The following is an 18,099-nucleotide window of genomic DNA, read 5'->3' on the forward strand; positions in this document are numbered from 1 at the left end:
AAGGAAATTTGATTGAATGACTTGAAAACCTATCTCATATATATATATATATATATATATATGTGAAGTATACTAGACTTTATTAGTATATTCTTAATGCTATTTTAGGCTATTTTGGTGGGGATTATGATCTAATTGTTGTATGCTACCAAGTCCAAAAATGGTTTTATACTTGAGATTTGTATAGGTTAATTGAAGAGTTTAACATAGAATTTGTTCTTTGGGAATTACTTTTTAGAACGACAGAACAAGTCACTTGATTTTACAAATTAAGTTCCAAGAGAAAAAATATCTTAGATGCAAAGTGAAATTGTTACGCTGATTAGTAGTAAGACTTAAATAATTGTTTGGACTGGACTAGACCCTTAGGTATAGTTCAAAACCAAATTGCATAATGTGCTATGTTCTCCTGCTGCTACACCTAGCAGTTATAATTGCTAAATTTGTTCTTGCAAAAAATCGTCTGCTTTTATCATATAAGAAAAGAAAAGCTAAGCATCTTTTGTATGTTTTTCTTTTTGTTCGCACCTTTTGGAGATGTAGCCCTTTCTTTGCGCTCCATCTGCTTACTTGTTTCGTCAACACTCTAGAGCTTTCACCCAGTTTATTTTGCTACATTGTCTTCCTGAACCCTTTGCTTCCCCTCTTGTTTGTGTTTTTGATTCACCCATTTTAGCATCCTTCTGTGTTTCTATCTTGCTGCACTTTATGGCTCCAGGCGACAATCCTCGTCTAAAGGAGAAAAAGGACGACAAAGGGACCAGGCATGTACCACCGTAGTTGCCACTATTTTTTTCTAGGCTCGATCACTTTGTCTATTGTTCTTATCTTCACTATTTTCCATGCAAGGAAGGTCAAATTCCCTCTACCTAGTGCTCCGGTTCCTGAGAGCTGTTCTAAGAGAGGTGAAGGGTTGCTTTCGGTGGTCTACCTTGTCGTTGGTGGTTAGCGCCTTGTCTGCTAACGAGTCTTCTCCGGCATCTGCTCCACTTTGTTAGTGATGGGCTTTGCTCAAAGATTCGAGCTACTGCGTCGAGCCTAGGCCATTCTCTGTTAGCTTTTTTGGTTCTTTTGGTGTTAGGCTTAGGCTTAAGCCCATCCCCTATGCTCTGGGTTTCTGAAACAGTTTAAGGGGTGATTTGGGCTATTTGAATCTTGATTGGCCCATTATTATTATTTGGACTCTGTGGATGGCCTCTCTACTCGATTCAACGCACAAGTTCTGTACACTAGGCTTGTGGTTAATGCCTGCTTTGTATGGCTTGTATCTTTTGTTTCCGATTCATTTTCTCGTCTTTCTCATTCGGCTTTTGTGTATGAGTCCAGGCTTCTTTTGCTAGTTGTAAAAGCTTTGACCCCTTTTCTAATGTGTTTTTCCCTGTAATGAATTTGCTTTTTTATTAAACAAAAAAGAAATCTATTCTAAAATATTTACTAATAATGATTAATTATTAAAAAGTTTTACTAATGAGTGTCTTGAAAACATATTAAAAATGATTTAGGGTGAAGCATGAAGCAGGAGGGGAACCATTTCCATTGGCTGGAGAAATATGGAAGGTTTTGTTAGTCCAAGGCTGGACTTCCTTTGTGGCATTTGATGCAAGTAGGTACAGTGATGATAATGGCATTGTTCTCAAACCAGAAAATATTCCATTAGCCACTAAACTCTCACCCTCTCTAATTAAACGACTGGATTTTGGGCATGCCAACTATATAAAACAGAGTATTGTTCGTTGTATTGCATAAAGTGCATCTCAAAGACAAGCTTTGGTCAGTGATTTGTGTAATGAAAGAAGGTTGGCTTCATGTTAATTGGGGAAATTTTCAATGGCATAGAAAGTTTGGTTAGTGATTTGTGCAATGCAAGAATCCAGAACTTGATTCAGGCCTACTGGGAAGCAGGAAAGTTGCATATGTTATACTTTAGAATTACAGCATGGTTTCAACTTTTAGGCCTGCAAAAAAGATTTTGTTCCATTTTTATAGCTTCAAATTGTAGCCACTGCCATTCACAGCTCATACCTTGGTGGCAATGTATGTATGCAATCCTATACAACTTCTTATTCATATCTGACAAGTTGCCATGGCCCATGGCTGTAACATGCGAAACAATTTTGATCCCTTGATTGTATATAAATTGTAATTTCAAGTAAAAATAATTTACTAGAGCATTAAAAAACTAAATGCGTTTGCCGGGAGTCGAACCCGGGTCTATTGCTTGGAAGGCAATTATCCTAACCGTTGGACTACAAACGCTTGTTGTTAAATGGAACTAAATGTAAATTTATTCTTTCCAAATATAAAAAAAAGTCGATATAAAGTCCTCATTACTCGGTATGCCACTAAGGTTCAAAATTATCATCGTTTGAGGTTTTCTAAAATTAATATTAAGAAAGAAATTTCTATACTCCTCATGTACTTGGATTTAATCTTTTATTTTATTTCAAAAATTTAATCTCTATTATTCACATTTAAATATGCAGATTTAATTATTAAATATTAAATTTAGATTCATTAATCAAGTAATGTCACACCAATAGATTTAATAGAAAATTTTGACAATATTAATAATTAAGCTGAAAATTTAAAATCTAAAAATTAAAATGAATAAAAATAAATGAACTAAATTTCAAATGTACATCAACAGAGTATATTGAAAGATATCAATTTGATCTTAAACTCAAACTTATAGATAATTGTGTTTAAAACCAAGCATGAAATTTAAGCCATTTTTACTAAATAAATAAGTTTAATCAAAGCCTAATCAACTGAGCTTAAAACAATTTGATTTTTTCCCTCTAATCAAGCTCAAACCAAACTTGCTCAACTTCGATAATACCCTATCTAGAACCAACCAAATAGCATTTTACATCACTATACGGACCAAATAAACAGAAGCATGAAGTTGACATGATGCCAGCATCCATTGCGGACATAAATCCAACAAAATTCACTTCAGTAGTGCGCCTTCAGCATCTTTCTTGAAGCAGACATCCAACAAATTTAAGTCTTAGAGAAAACAAACAGTTCCTTAGGATTTTGCTGCAATTTAACCTCTGTCATCTCTGTTTATACTGCATCTGCAGCGGGAACACAGTAATGTAATGAAGCCTTCCTCTGAAAATCGGCATCACTGCTTTTGGAAAAACCAGGGCTCCAGAACAAGCGGGCCAGGGCAAAACATAAAGGAGTAATATCCTGGAAAATTGCTTTCATTCAGGATTACACTACACCTTTTAGGGCTCAAATTAATGGAATAAAAACAGATGTCACCTGCAGTTTACGATGCAGGGGCATACTCTTGGATTACTGTTTTCAGTTTGTTCGGTCCTCCTCCGATTTTGTTCTAATTAGGAAGGTACGTGCCACAGCATTTCCATTATTCCCACCATTGTCCTACAAAATCCAAGATAAGTCAGTCTAAAAGTTAATGACTTAGAACATAATATAAGATGATCAAATTCTGCAAAGTTAATCCTCATATCAATACCTTTATCAGAGATTCTAACTACCAATATACTTTTCACAAATTGCACATCCAGTTCCATGTTACGATGTTAGTAAGGGTTTACTGCACACTATCAGCCTGCTTAGCTCTTTATACACATTTATTACTAATCTTCAACATTCTGAGGTAAGATCCACCAAAGTGGGGTCAACGAGAGTAAAATGGATAAAGTGTTAACACTTGTCAGCTCAAGAGCACCAGATAATGGGTCCTAATGTTACTTCCAACAGTTAATATAGAAATAGATGTTAGTTTCCTATCTAAAACCCTTTCCTCTGGAGAACCTACCCAAAAAGCGTATACAACTATTGCATTTCAAATGATTGTCTTCATGTATGATAACCAATATGAATAGAGTAGTAACATCTTTGACGTGTTGAAAAGCCAAAGACTGCTATTTTAACCTAAATTAGTGAGTGCTCAAATAGGAGATGGAATAACAAACTGCAGCTGCTGCTTTGCCCAGAAGCTATGCTAAGGAAAACAAAAAATATGAATAACCTTAGAGTTGATACTTGATCAGAACAGAATAATATACCCAAATTAGAAAATGGAATGTCAAAAAGATCCAGGTATTTGACTTCCATATGTATTACCGATGTATGAAATATTGCAACAACGGAATTCTTTTGTGCACTCGTCTTGATCCCTGGATAAAGCAAAGCATTTAGTAAGACCTTTCCCACCTGCAACCAGTAGAAGGTTATAGAAGTTAAAGCATGAATCAAATTTCCACAAACAATAAATGTCCAAGAAGTGGCATGCATCATTTCGAACAACAATTGTTGGCTTGGAATCTTTTGAACCCTTGCCAATACCCTCTTTGCGTTTAATTGAAAGCTGCCCTGTGCCTTTATCTTTCCATGAATCTTTATCTGCTGGATCAGTTGACTGGCATAACAAAAAGCAAGGAAAGAGATTACACAAGTCAAGAATAAGAATATCCATAAATTGCTACTGAACACAAGTTTTCAGAGGATATACCTTGACATAAAGCTTGCACTTGACTTCATGAACAATAACAATACCCTTCTCTTCTGACTTCTTCACTGACGGGCTGCTAGGCTGTGGCAACTCATTTTCTGCCAAAGAACAAAAAAAAATCACTAATAAAGCAGTGAGAAAAAGGGGGGAAATTGAGAGAGAAAGATGGAGAGTTAACCTATCTACTTAAAACCAACAAAGAGAAATAACCTAGAGATGAAAGAAAAAAACTGCATGACAAGGTTGAATTTAATGAAGTAATAGCTTAAAACATAAATAATATACTGTAAATAAGAATCCAAAAGGTAAAATCCCTTTCTCCTACCCTCATCTGCATCATCTGATGCATTGTTGTTAACAGCAACTGAGCTTTGGATTCCTGAAAAACCAAAATAGGATGTAAATCAATCTTCCAAAACTAACATGAATAGCATCCAAAGTCTTGACTTGAGGTTTCAACTTAAAACATTTGCACTTTTACGCACATGCAATTGTCTTAATATCTTCAAGCTACTAGTCTCCAATAACAACTAAAAGCCTCGGTGTAACTATTTGCTGTAGAAAGTCAATGCAGCACTAACCAAACAAGACAGGAGTCTGAATATTGGAGAGCAAACCAGAGCTCCAAGGAGTTGCAAAACTCGTAGTCATGCCAGATGAAGTAAAGCTAGTTGTTGTACTGACTGAAGTAAACTTTGCAGTTGTACCGCCAAATGTAAAGCTTGATTTTGAACCAGCTGCTGTAAAGCTTGTGGTCATACCAGCTGGTCTCAAGCTTGTAGTTGAACTAGCTGAGGAGAAGCTTGCAGTAGTACTGAGTGGAGAAATTTTTTTTGCCACATTAGCAGGAGTAGGACTTGGACTTGTAGTGCCCGGAGGAAAGGTCTTAGCTGTAGTGCACAAAGAAAAGTTCAGTGCCTGGAGAAAAGCTTGGAGTTCTAGTTCCTGGACTAAAGCTTGTAGTTGTGCTGATTGGAGTAAATCCAGTTTTCTCTTGAAAATATTTAGCCTCACTATTCTTGATTTCAGCCACCACTTTATTTTCATTTTTATAAGATTCAGCAGCAGACAAGCTGTCACCAGTTACCGCATTTCCTTTAAGCCAGTTGACAACATCACTGAACTTCTCCTGCAAAAGAGGATAGAGCATACCATTAAAAGCTAAAAAACAAAAACAATGTCTATATAAATCACTGATACAAATGAGGGTTATCTGCATTAATATTTAGATGATGGGTATGAGAATTTCAAAAACACCAGAAGTAGTTGAATGATAGCTGTCGAAAAAACTTCCAGTAACTTATCAAAAAAAAAAAGAGAAATTGCTAGTAAGTACAAAAAGTATAGAAACAACAGTAGCATGAAACCACAAAACAAAGTCCTTTAAATTCAGAGCTCAATCAATTGATCACTAAAGCCATAAACTTGCAATCAAATACAGTCACAAACTGCACATTCATGACCATGAATACTTCAAATGTCGATGAAAAACATCAGAAGTAACCATGATGTTTAAAGCATGAGTTAGGTAGTCTTGAACACCATATTGCCAAAGCTCATCAGGGTGATTCTTCAGTTGTGATTGTACCCAACTATAAAAGAAATGTTGTTATGCAGACAACATATATACAAATCTAAAAGTTCATCAAGGTCCAAAGACAACAGATGCAAGAAACCTGGCTATTCTAACTTCTAAGGACTGGTAAAATATTAATCTAGAAAGCTTAAAAGAATATGAAATGCATCTTCATGGGTAGCAAAGAATCACATCATTTAGTCATTACCAAACGTATAGCACAAGTTGTTGAAACATGAAACATCACAGACCTTGCAAATTGGGTGTTGAGAGCTTTCAAATGCTGCCAAGACAGCTCAGCTCGCTGTGGATCTAGTGCTGGTTTTGCAGTCAACTTCTGTTGAGATGGTTCTGCCTTTTGAGCATCAAAAGGAGATCCTGCAATTACTCTTTTATTGTGGAACTGCAATCCATGGATGAGTATGTAATAAGACTTAAAAACATGACTGATGCTTCAAAACATCTAAAGATAAAAACTGACTTCTAAGTATTTACATTTGATAGCCATCATCACTACTCATCCCCCCTCCCCTCCTCTTCCAAATAATGCCTGCACACTGTTATTGTTTAACAAGTAAAATACTAGTTAAAGATCAAAATCATTCTTCTTTTTATTTACTACATTGAAAGTTTTTCATTTTCGGTTTCCTTCCTTCCATAAAAGAACTAATTTATCCATTTCATAGTTTGGTTTGTTTCTCGGTTATTATAAACAGCAGCTGAAGTAATACATCAACAAGGACAGGTAAGTTGAACAGTGTCAGCTTTTATCAACCTCAAGTTTACTCTTGAAAACTCAAAGTATTCAAATATCTAAAATACAATGAAAAAGAATACTTTCAGCCCTCCTAAAATACTTTCCAGCTAAGTAGAAGTAAAAAAAAAAAATGCAAATGGTTCAAAACTTCTCCTCAGTTTTACTTCATATAAATGAAACTACTCAATTAAAGCCATAAGCAAACAAAATCTTATTCTAAACGCCAGCCTACTTCATTTTCGCATTGAGGAGAATAAAATAATACAAAGAACATCAAATCAGGGTTAGGCTATCAATTCAGGGAAGGAACAATGAAGTGACTTTAAAAAAGAAAAAGAAAATAACTATAACATCAGAAATGAGAAAACTCACAGCAGAATCGTTGATCTCGGCGGCCTAGCTCGATAAACGTTTCTTCCCTTTCATGACGAGATTGGGCGGTTCAATGAATTTTGTTTTTAGAAAAAAAGGAGGGTTTTTAGGGTTAAAAAAAAAACAAGTTTTGATGGTTTTGTTTCGGGTTACTACAGAGATGGGGGTACTTTTTTTTTTCAAATATGGAGATTACATTTATCGTACGATCAGGTGGGGAACAAGACTTTTAATTTGAACCGTCGGATTGGTTTCTGAAATCTAGTGGGTCACGTGCTTGTTTTTATTTTATTTTTTTAACATAAGCCACGTGGTTGTTTAATTGTGTCACCACCTACATGACTAATGGCTTGGCGTAAGGTAAGAGGCACGTGATAAATAAGTTCGGAATGCGAAGCAATTAATTTCGAATTTTCCACTTTAAAGTGACTTTTTTTTTTTGGAAAGGTGAATGGGGAGTGGAGTCATTTTTTTTAACTGTAAATATCCCCGTTTCATTATATTAAATTACTATTTTATTCAAGTATATTCATAATTATTAAAATGATAAAAATATAAAAATTGATATAAAAACACTCACATATTTTATGTTTAAATATTTACTTACCATTACAAAATAAAAAATATTAAAAAAATTAAATGAAGCTAGACAATATAAAGTGAGGATTGACGCATTTAACATTCATGGAGAAGTTAATGATTTTCAATATTACACATATACAGTGGAGCAAGGTAAATGAAGCGGAACATGTTAACCATGAGTCGGTAGTGAATTTAGCAACATTTACTCCTGTCCCAATTTATTACCATCATTACAAATAAGCCAAACTATTGGCAAATTAAATTTTAATGTATGACTCAAAATAATTTAATTATTTTTATAATAAAATTAGTTGAAGTTATTTTGCACTAAATCTTTTGATTTTCTAATTTTAAAAAAATCAAGGAAAATAATTAAATTCTATTTAAAAATAATTTAGAAAGTCTATTTTAGTGTCACGAGACTAGATCTTTCGTCTCGCTATCCATGCGACCTTAGACGATCCGTTCGTTCCAAATTTGTCTAAGTCAGCCTAAACACCACAAGTAAGGATTCCTTTAGAATTCCTCCAAGGCACCAATTTGTATAGAGGAAGCAATTTTGCCAAAAGAAGCTACAAAAGAACAATATAAAGTCACAGAAAAGAATGCACAAGAGGTGTTTAAGTAAATGCTCTCAGTATTCTATTACTCTAAAAGAATAATAAAACAATGGATGAATAAAGTGATTTCCAAGTGAAGGGGAGACTTTCTATTTACAATTGAGCTCTTCCAAAACCGACGGTCAAGATCAAGTTACATTGACGGATGAGATTAATCATATCCCTTAAATCATGAGATTTAAAAGATACATCATATCAAATTAAATCTACAAGATATGATTCCCATATTTACTAAAAATAGTCTATGTTACCATATCTCCATTACTGGGCCACCCAGGTTTAAATCTGATAGGCTTCTCCAACAATTTATTGAATCGGGCTAGTTCTTGTGGGCCAAATGATCCTCATCTAACCAATAGACCTCCATTGGACACATTTGGTGCGATGGTCACGGGCTTTGAACTGCGACCCGTGACATTCTCCCCCATCCATTCTCGCAACGCCCTTGTTGCGCCTTCAGAATGGCACTGACTTGATTCGCATTGGTCTTGTCTCGACGCCTTAGCTTTTTTCTTCTTTCGGAACTTTTGTCTCAATTTACGTCGCTTCTCAACTCGAACCATCCCACTCATTTGTACATCTCGACGGTAAGAAGTTATGTCCCTCTCTTACCCACATTCTAACTTGCTTCGAACAGAACCCTCTTGATTCACAATACTTGGCTTCAAATTGCCTACAGTCTCTCAACCTCCTTGCTTAAGAACTTCGAAAGGGCCATTACGTTCTTGCTAAGTCAACAAGTTAGAATGCAAAATACTATCAGAGTGTTCAGAATGTACCTTCCTCGTTGCATTTACTCGGTTCAACTGTTCAACTTGCATCACCACTTTCCCAAAGCTTGATGCACACCTCACCTCTCTTATAGGTGGTAGCTCCTCCTATGTGTCAATAGAAATGAGCCTCATTGATCCTAGATTCAAAGTTTGCATCGCGACTTCTTCCTCTAAATCTGATGTCAAACTCACCTCTTCTATAGGTGAAAGCCTCGCCGACGACTCGGCCAACTCGTCGCTGTACTCGAATTGAGTCTCATTGGTCACAGCTTCACTGTTTTTATCGTAACTTTTTCCCTTAAGTTCAATGACAAACCCACATCTTCCTTGTGTGGAAGCTCCTCCGATGACTCAACAAGCTCCGATATTGCCTTTTTTTTTGCCACAACTAATTTGGATTGCTTTGGACAGTTCCACAACTCATGCAGACCATGGTAGAAGAAGCACTTTACTTGCTTCTTTTTGCTCATCTTTGCCCTATTGACTTCGACTTTTCTCTTGCTCGAACTAAGCTTCTTGGGCTCATTGTCTGCTCTATTGTCCCCTTCGATGATAGACTTCTTCGGATACTTCCTCAACTTAGGCGGGCCATGACACAAGAAGCACTCCACTGACCTTTTCTCACTTTCGGCCTCCTTGGCTTCAACACCCCTTGCGTTCAGAAGCTAAAATTTTTTCGAACATTTCTTCAACATATGTGGACCGTCGCAAAGAAAGCATTTCAACTTGTCCATCTTTTTGTTGGGTTTCTTCTTCCCAACTCGTGGTTTTTCATTACCACTATCATCGCCGTTGTTATTGTCATCATTATCTTTCTTGTGATCCTTTTTCACATACACCCCTTTTCTCGGACTTGGAAGGCTCAAGTTTGTCTTTCTCTAGACTAAGCTTGTCCATGGACTCTGCTACCATCATGGCTTCCGACAGCTCTTGGACACTTTTTTGTTCCACTTCCTGTCTGACCCACGACTTCAAACCATTCTTAAAAACAAGCAATGCCTCATTCTTGGTCACATCTAAAATCGGGAGCATTATATATTTGTATACTATTTATTTTTAATACCATTATTCTTCTTTTATAATATTTTTAACTCATAAAATTTTAATAACCTAATTATTTTTAAAAATAATTTATTTCAATAAAATAATCACAAATTCTAGCTTTTTAAAATGGTGCCTTTTAAAATTTTAATATTTTAAAAAAAAATTAAATCTTCTCTTCCTAATGCATCCCAACCCTATGTTTGGATTGGATTAAAATAAATGATAGATGGAGTTAGGATTGGGGAACTGAGTTTCCGTTTACCACCATATAGTGTTGTTAAGTGCAAAATTGAGATGTGCAAAGCTCTGGGCCTCATGGAGGGGACACTGCGGTGTTCAAGCATTAAGGTATAAAAATGGCGAAATGGAGGTATGTGCGGATGGATGGGGGAATGAAATTCCGTTAAGATATTGCCATACAGTGTCGCTGAATGCAAACTATGATGTGCGACGCTCCAGGCCTTGCGCAAAGAGGGGGACACTTGGGTGTTCGAGCATCAAGGTAAAAATGTAAAAAAGAATAAGATTGACTGGTCCTTCGGGGTGACATCATGATTACGATATTTAGGTTCCATAGAGCAATATCGCGACGACAATTAACAGACTCTGTGGGGCGACACCATGAAAACGTTAAGGTCCTTCGGGGAGACACCTCAAGAGAGGTTTAAAATGTAATACCATCGCTCGACTATGGCATCAGAACGAGTCCGCCAGGACATTAAACATGATAAATAATGTGTAAGACCATAGTTCAGCTATAGCAACAAATGGTAGTCCGCTGGGATAATAAACACGGAGTAGTCCACTAGGATATTAAATGATAAGGACGAAGTGCGAAACAAGACTGTAAGTTTGTCCAACTCGTAGATTTGATTTAGGGCTCTAGACAATCAGAAAGAAAATTAGATTTTTACACAGCTTGAAACGCAAACAAATCTAAGTCAGATTTAAGAATTTAAAAATTAAATAAATTAACAAAAATAAATAATTAAGATAAATAAAAGAGAACAACAAATCAAAGATTAGACAATAAAGAAGATAATAAAGAAGATAGATGGAAAAGATTGAACGTGGTGTATAGAAGTCCTAAGCAGCCTTGAAAATAAGAAGAATCCAAAACCCTTTCAAACGACTCTAATTTCCCATCCAAGAAAGAAAACTTGGCAAGAAAAGTTTGAAGATGATCCCCACAATTTGAAAAGATTGTTAAAACTATTTTAAAAGAAAACTCAAGAAAATTTATTGAAAAGAAAAACTCAGAGAAGAGTAGGGTTCGATAGGGATTCATCTGTATTATGAGTCGTTTGAAGAATTAGAGTAAGGTGAACAGTTAGCCAGGGCTAGATGACATTATACGAAGCTACCTTGATGGTAAGGTGTCCACTCAGATGGCTTATCCATAAAAGTTGGAATGGTGAAGACCGAGTTGGCTAAGGTAAAGCGAAAATTTGGAGTGGGGCATAATTAGGTCAGTACCATTGAAAACCAGGGTTGTAGAGAATGCATTAGCATCTAAGACGGTGAATAAGACCACCAGGTGCGAGCTGAGGAAAATGTGCAAGGAAGCGACCTCGCCAGTGAAACTCGTGGAAAAGCTAAGCATGATCAGGGAGTTTAAATTCTCTACTTTAAAATTTTGTCTCTTAAAAATATTCGAAATATAATGGTGGAACTGTTTCATTGAATCTCACTAAGTTCATCAGAACTTACAATTGTACTACCTTAGTTGCAAGGTAGAGGATAATTATAGTGGCCATGGGACAGGACTGAACCAGACTTCGCCAACTTGAGGCAAAGGGGAGTGGTAGCCGTAACATGCGTATAGAAGGGCACTCCTGGAGGCTTCGAGGCTTGAGGGTTAAGATGGGTGTATTAAATTCAAAATTTGTAAATATTTGTATGAAAACCAAGTTTCATGAGTTCAATAGTGGTTCTGTATGGCAGTAAAAACATTCAGTCCCTTAAAATTAAGCAGAGCAAGTGTATAAGTAGATAGGTTCAAGATTTGTTAAATTGTATGGTTCTTTGTATCATTCGGTACTCGAATTTGGCGATTGGGTCGGGTATAGGGTGTTACATATCCCATCTCTATGGGACTCGACCTTAGCTCCCGAAGTTTATCTTGTTTTTAGGCGTAGAAAATTAAATTGGATGGATTTGACCCCATCAATTATCTTTGGTAATAGGATTATCGTAATATAAGATCACTTAGCACATTATTGGGTGTATTACATTATCCTATTTGATTCATTTGATTAAAATGTAAGATTTTCTTATTTGATTGGTGGAATGTAAAATTACTTAAAAGTAAGTTTTACTAAATTATCCTCGTAGGATTTGTTTTTTGTTTTAATTGTTTACTACACAAATATAAAAACTTATAACAATTTATTTTTATTGATAAATGATGCATTTTCCTAGTAAATTAATTTCATTTTTTCTCAAACAAATAGTCTGTAATTAGGACTTCTCTTTTAATCAAAGGTGATCGAAAAAGAAAAATACAATTTTATTATTAAAACAAACTATTTAGTATGGTTTAAAGCAAATTTGACCCCACAACATAGGACAGTAGTTGTTAAAGAAATTTTTGTTGACATCCTAATAAAAAAGACTAACCATCTTGAAACTATGAATGAAATAAAATTATGAGTTAAAAGTGATTTTGAGATACACTCTACTCTTAAACGTTACTCCCGAGAATGTTAAACACATCCTAGCGAAAAACAAAACTCAATATTTCTCCATATTTCCCTTTAGAAGAACAGCTAAAGAGAGAATCGGTTGTTTCACAAATTTTCCTAATATTCTTCTCTTGAGAAAAGAGAAAAATGGGAGTAAAAATAAATCCAATAATACAGCTCAAATTTTCTTCTACAAGGTGGCTTTAGTCATTCAAACCTCGCAGCTTTCAAATGACGAAAACCACCTTGATTCATGTCTTAAACCTTACTACAGAAATCTGATGAGGGTCGGAATGTATTATTTTGGGTGGGGATTCCGCCTTTCAATCTCAGAATGCTTGAATAGACAAATCGTGAAAATTAAAAAAGTTTGAGCACGGTTGAACTCAACCTCATAACTTTTGGCATACGGACCATTTAGCTCAAGCGGTATCATTTTCTCCACAAATGATATATGTCATAGGTCATAGAATCAAGTCTAACCGTATTCGAACTTTCCGATTTTAATGATTCGCCTGATCAACATTCCACTTTGTCCGACCAAAACAGCATTCCCTCAACAAAATCAATGTCAAAAGAGATCAGTTAATACTTCATCCACCAGGGAACTGAAAAGCTCAAGCTCTAGAGCTGATCCTACATCTTCTTTTTCTTCATTGAAGTTTCTCCAGTTTTCATTTCTTTCCATATCTTTCAGGTATGCTTTTCTGCCTTCATGCAGCTCCCATCCTAGAACAAATTCCTGAGAATTCCCATTAACCCAATCTTCTACCACCTTCAAAGATTTGACCCCAAAATCTTCAAACCCCATGTCATGTCGTTCGCCTTTATCTTCCACCATGAATGTCTCCCAAAAGAAATCTAACAATAGATTATCAGCCCTAAACTTGAAAATCTCTGATGGGAATTTCGATTTCAGTAACTTAAGCAGTTTCTCTTCAGACATGCCATTGTTGTTGACAGAGACTGAGCGGAGGAGTGATGATTCATCTTCAAGCTCTGCCATTGCAATTCGTTTCTCCAAGTCCACTGGCTCCAGCTGAGTCAAGCTCTCAAACCTTCGAACCTTTGGCATGAGCTTTTGTTTCGTCCCTGTTGTTTAACCCCACTTGTTAATCAAAGGGACATACGATATATGAGTAAGAAATAAAGATAAAAAGGGAGAGAGAGAGGGACCTTCCACATGGGGTAAGCCATCTTGGAAAGGAGAGCTACTATCTTCTTCTTCATCATGGAAGGGACAATCTAGAACAGACACTGGACTAAACTGTTCCTTTCCTTCCTCGTTTGGCCAATCCTGTTCCTGTCTCAGATGGTTGAACTATCAGTTGATGATAAAGTTGAAGTATCCAACGAGAACACGAAGTCTCTCAAAAAAAGAAGAAAAAAAGAAAAAAAGGTATTAATCTACCAATAAATGGAACAAGCCAAGGAGTCCTGTCCAACTTTAATCTTTAATTACCTTCCTACAGTTATTTTATAGAATTCCAAGTTACTAAATTTTTGGTTTGGAGATGGGAAGTCAGAATCAAAATACTAATACTAGCTACACGCTGTCACACCTTTAAAATCTTAGTTCAAATCCTAACTTGATATAAGATAGGCTACATATATTGTTTTGGAACCAAATGAGGTAATGATGTCTGTATGTGTTAAACATTTTTAAAAATAAATATTTGAGGGGTGAAATTTAAGTTTAAAAAATAAGTAATGATCAAATTAACTAAATTTATCACCAACCCAATACATAAAATTGTAAAAGAAACTATATTATTAACTAATATAATAGGTTCTCTCTTTCGTTTTAGAAACTGCTTAAACCAAGGAGATGAGAAGAACCATAAGGATGAGTTTGTTTCAGGACTAGCTAGTGACAGAAGATCCGGTGGTCCAAAAATTATAAACAGTGCATGCTTTTATTGTTGGCAAGTTAAATCTGGATTAAGTCAACTCACTAACTTGACATCTGCCATCATAAAGCTAACTAATAACACAACAGTAAAGGGACCATATTGCTTACAATTATGCATTGGCAACAATAAAAAATAATTCAAAATGAAAATAGGACCCATATACCATACCAAATCAGCTGCCTACGATGGAGTTTCATAACCAACCTAATTAAATATTTAAATTCAAAAGCACCTACCAACAACTACCATCTTTATTATTCCTAAAACATAATTTATAATCGAATTAGTTGAAAATATATATAGCAGAATAGGGTACATCTCATCTCATGTACTCCGTTCATCCCAACGTGTCGGGGGGTCTACGGCCTCGGGATGGTCCTTGGGAATTTAATTCCATAGCTTCGAGATGTACCCTATCACTTCCCGATAAATATTCCACACGTGGGAAAGTAAATTGCGATCCCACTTCCAGCTGTTTCTGCCCTTCCCCAATCCTACCCTCACTAAATTTCAAAATCCCCTTCACATCCCTTACCAAATTCATCATCAAACAATCAGATAACGCCAACAACAAAGGATAAAATTAGTTTTAATTAAAATTTAAACACGCAAAATATTGAATTCATATCAATTCATCTCCTACCAATTTACCTTTCTGAAGTTGATGGAATCCTCACCCACTGTATTGCTGACTTCTTCCTTCTGGGGTAAACTTGTTTCAGCCTCAACGATGTCGTTTTCGCTCGACCTCTCCGAATTACTGCTCCAATTCTGTAAAACATCCGCAGTAAATTCACTTTCTGCCCAGCTGTTACTGCTTGTGTTGGAGGAGACCCTACTGGCAGTAACGGTTGTTGAGGAGTAGGAGGAGGTGTCGGTGGTACTGACGTTGGTAATTGTATTCTGATCAGACGATTCATTTTTCTCTTCAAGAAATTCACGGAACAACTTGCAGCTTCTGATCTCACCCTGATGATCTTCCTTGTCAGCTTTTCTCCAAAAGCTTCTTTTCAAGAGCTTCCTTGAAAAATTCCTGGTAAAATGCACTTTCCTGGAACTGTTTCTTTTCATCGACAACGAGGAAGATGATGACTTGATGGAAGGAAAAGGGAGTAGCTTGACGGCGTTAAGAACAACTTCTGAAGCTCTTTGCAGAGCTGAAATGGTGGCGGCACCTGGTTTCGAACGGCTTCTGAAAAGAAGCCGTTTAGTGGTGCTTGAGTAATTATCTTTGGATTTCTTCAACTCGGCCTCGAGAAGAAACCTGACGGTGGTGCAGCAACGTTGACGTGGAAACGATTTGAAACCACTAGAAGAGCAGGAACTCAGATCGTCTCTTAGGAGGAAATCTTTGAGCATCAAAGGTTTCTTCTCGAACGAAAGCGTTTTCCTAAGCTTAATATGACCAGCGGGAACACCGATCAAAGCCATATTGATGGGTGAAAAAGGTTGCAGGGTTTTAAACAAAAAAGGGTTATGTAATACGTTAATTGTTACTTACAGCTGTAAGCAATGTTGGATATGATATGATGATGAAAACTTGAAGAAGATAAGAGGGCATTTAAAATAGACTCAGAATGATCAGTACATAAGCAGCTTTTAGTACAACAGAGGAACGCAGAAATGGAAAAATTAGAGAGAGAGAGGGATTTATAGAGGAAAGATTTTAAAGGTGGTGAAGATCTCTAGGGTGAAGATTTTGAAAGGTGAGAGAGAAGCTAGGATGATGCTGCACTGCTGCTTCATCTCCTTCTTCCTCTTGTTCTTGGTGATGCTTTCAGTTTTTGAATCTTAAGTTTCAATATTTTAATGGGTTTTTTGAATTGGTGAATTAAATGCATGTAAAAGTTTATTTATTTATAATTTTGTTATTACAGTGAAGGAGAAAGATGAAAGAAGAGTTTGAGAGACCAGTAGTTGACCTTTGAAAACAATCTGAAAATGATGTGCTATCTTCCATGCATGCAGCGATACAGGAGGAGAGTCTTCACGTGCTTTGTCACGTGTGTTTGTCTTGGCAACAAATTTTACGATAAAATAGTAGTTTGATTCTCATTTTTTACCTAAACAAAAATGGTTTTGTATATTATAATTATTTTTCAAAATATATTTGTTTAAGATTTGAAAAACTTAGATCCTATACTATTTTTAAAGTTTACAACAGGTAGTATGTCAGGGTTGAGTTTGAAAATGTTTTGAAACTTAACATCTCTCTCATGAAGAATAGTTATATCCTTAAAATCATATATGAGATACTGAAATCGAGTGTATGTTCTTTTGATGATTATTGTTGTTTCAATTGAGAAATTAATCTTAGGTGTATAAACATTTATAGGGTCAAACCTAGTTATCACCTTATAAAAGTAGTGAGGGGGTATGGGCTTCAACACATCTCTTAATACCTCACAACTAAAAAATTAGGTTGGGGAAGTTCAGTAGTAAGTGGAATTGAATTTTTAGGAGTTCTTTTTAGTCCATATTCATGATCATAAAGACTTGAGTGATGATTTATGAGTCACCATGTTGCATTAAGACTAATATTAGCTACTGAATGGTTGCTTATTATTTGGTTCATTTTTTTTAAAGTTTTAATCTGAGTTAAGTTAATTTTGGTACCTAGAATTTTTAGGTTTTATCAAATAATAGTGTTATACTAATTAATAATAGGGTAAACTACATCATTAGTTACTAAATTATGGGTAAGTTTTTGTTTTGGTCACTAAACTAAAAAGAGTTACAATTTGGCCACTGGGCTGTTAAAATTGATGTTATATAGCTTTCTTTGTTCACATTGCCTACACCAATCGGAAGTTCTTTTTCTCATTCTCTTCTATAGTTCAGCTTTTTTCACGAAATAACTTTGGACATCACGAATTTACAAACCAAAATTCAAATAGTTTCTTTTCTTCAATCTCTAATATTGACCATCATATCGAGTTAGATCTAAGGTATGTTTTTTTTACTCCTCGAGGGGCATGATCCACCACTCCAATCGTTGAACCGTCGCTTGAAGCTTGTTGGTGAAGCTTTTTTTTAATTAATAGCTCAGTGACTTTGAAAACTTTTGAATAGTTTGGTGATTTAAATGAAAACTTTCTACTAATTTAGTGACCAAAATAAAAACTTACTTATAGTTTAGTGACTAATAATGTAATTTACCCTTAATAATAAAAAGTGACATCTAAATAATTACATGAGGCTAATGGTTTAAGATATTAATAAGAGGCAGGTGATAATAAATTGTAGGCTAGTGATAGCCTTCAACTTTTAACCATATTATAAACAA

General features: G+C 35.6%; 2 protein-coding genes and 1 non-coding gene across 12 annotated transcripts; all 3 read right to left on the reverse strand.

Moving 5' to 3' along the window:
- Positions 1-2,184: 2,184 nt before the first annotated feature.
- Positions 2,185-2,256, reverse strand: TRNAG-UCC (transfer RNA glycine (anticodon UCC)). Its single transcript has one exon. It is a non-coding gene; the product is annotated as a tRNA-Gly (tRNA).
- Positions 2,257-2,649: 393 nt separating this feature from the next.
- On the reverse strand, positions 2,650-7,356 carry LOC105792171 (uncharacterized). 10 transcript variants are annotated; one of them, XM_052635056.1, is made up of 9 exons: positions 7,198-7,356; positions 6,320-6,471; positions 5,074-5,621; positions 4,818-4,871; positions 4,493-4,590; positions 4,327-4,399; positions 4,105-4,157; positions 3,274-3,396; positions 2,650-3,198 (listed from the first exon to the last, which is right to left on the reverse strand). In XM_052635056.1, exons 3-8 carry the CDS (start codon positions 5,537-5,539, stop codon positions 3,316-3,318), a joined length of 825 nt encoding a protein of 274 aa, XP_052491016.1. In that variant the 5' UTR covers positions 5,540-5,621; positions 6,320-6,471; positions 7,198-7,356; the 3' UTR covers positions 2,650-3,198; positions 3,274-3,315. The 10 variants fall into 10 exon arrangements, with proteins under 10 accessions (XP_052491016.1, XP_052491017.1, XP_052491019.1 ...); XM_052635057.1 differs by having other exon boundaries at positions 4,047-4,157; XM_052635059.1 differs by having other exon boundaries at positions 4,105-4,194.
- Positions 7,357-12,839: 5,483 nt separating this feature from the next.
- On the reverse strand, positions 12,840-16,653 carry LOC105792172 (uncharacterized). Its single transcript, XM_012620596.2, has 3 exons — positions 15,465-16,653; positions 14,077-14,203; positions 12,840-13,992 (listed from the first exon to the last, which is right to left on the reverse strand). Exons 1-3 carry the CDS (start codon positions 16,242-16,244, stop codon positions 13,472-13,474), a joined length of 1,428 nt encoding a protein of 475 aa, XP_012476050.1. The 5' UTR covers positions 16,245-16,653; the 3' UTR covers positions 12,840-13,471.
- Positions 16,654-18,099: the final 1,446 nt, after the last annotated feature.

Source organism: Gossypium raimondii, chromosome 8 (genome assembly GCF_025698545.1).
Source record: "Gossypium raimondii isolate GPD5lz chromosome 8, ASM2569854v1, whole genome shotgun sequence".
Taxonomy (NCBI): Eukaryota; Viridiplantae; Streptophyta; class Magnoliopsida; order Malvales; family Malvaceae; genus Gossypium; species Gossypium raimondii.

What these genes read in the sequence shown, in the direction of transcription:
- LOC105792171 (XM_052635052.1), bottom strand. Translation starts at nt 5,539, where the DNA reads ATGAAAATAAAGTGGTGGCTGAAATCAAGAATAGTGAGGCTAAATATT. An exon ending in TCAGACTCCTGTCTTGTTTG is followed by an intron (nt 4,872 to 5,073) that starts GTTAGTGCTGCA and finishes TTGGTTTTTCAG; the next exon opens with GAATCCAAAGCTCAGTTGCT. An exon ending in AGTGCAAGCTTTATGTCAAG is followed by an intron (nt 4,400 to 4,492) that starts GTATATCCTCTG and finishes TTGTTATGCCAG; the next exon opens with TCAACTGATCCAGCAGATAA.
- LOC105792172 (XM_012620596.2), bottom strand. Translation starts at nt 16,244, where the DNA reads ATGGCTTTGATCGGTGTTCCCGCTGGTCATATTAAGCTTAGGAAAACG. An exon ending in ATTCCATCAACTTCAGAAAG is followed by an intron (nt 14,204 to 15,464) that starts GTAAATTGGTAG and finishes CATCTGAGACAG; the next exon opens with GAACAGGATTGGCCAAACGA. An exon ending in TGGCTTACCCCATGTGGAAG is followed by an intron (nt 13,993 to 14,076) that starts GTCCCTCTCTCT and finishes GTTAAACAACAG; the next exon opens with GGACGAAACAAAAGCTCATG.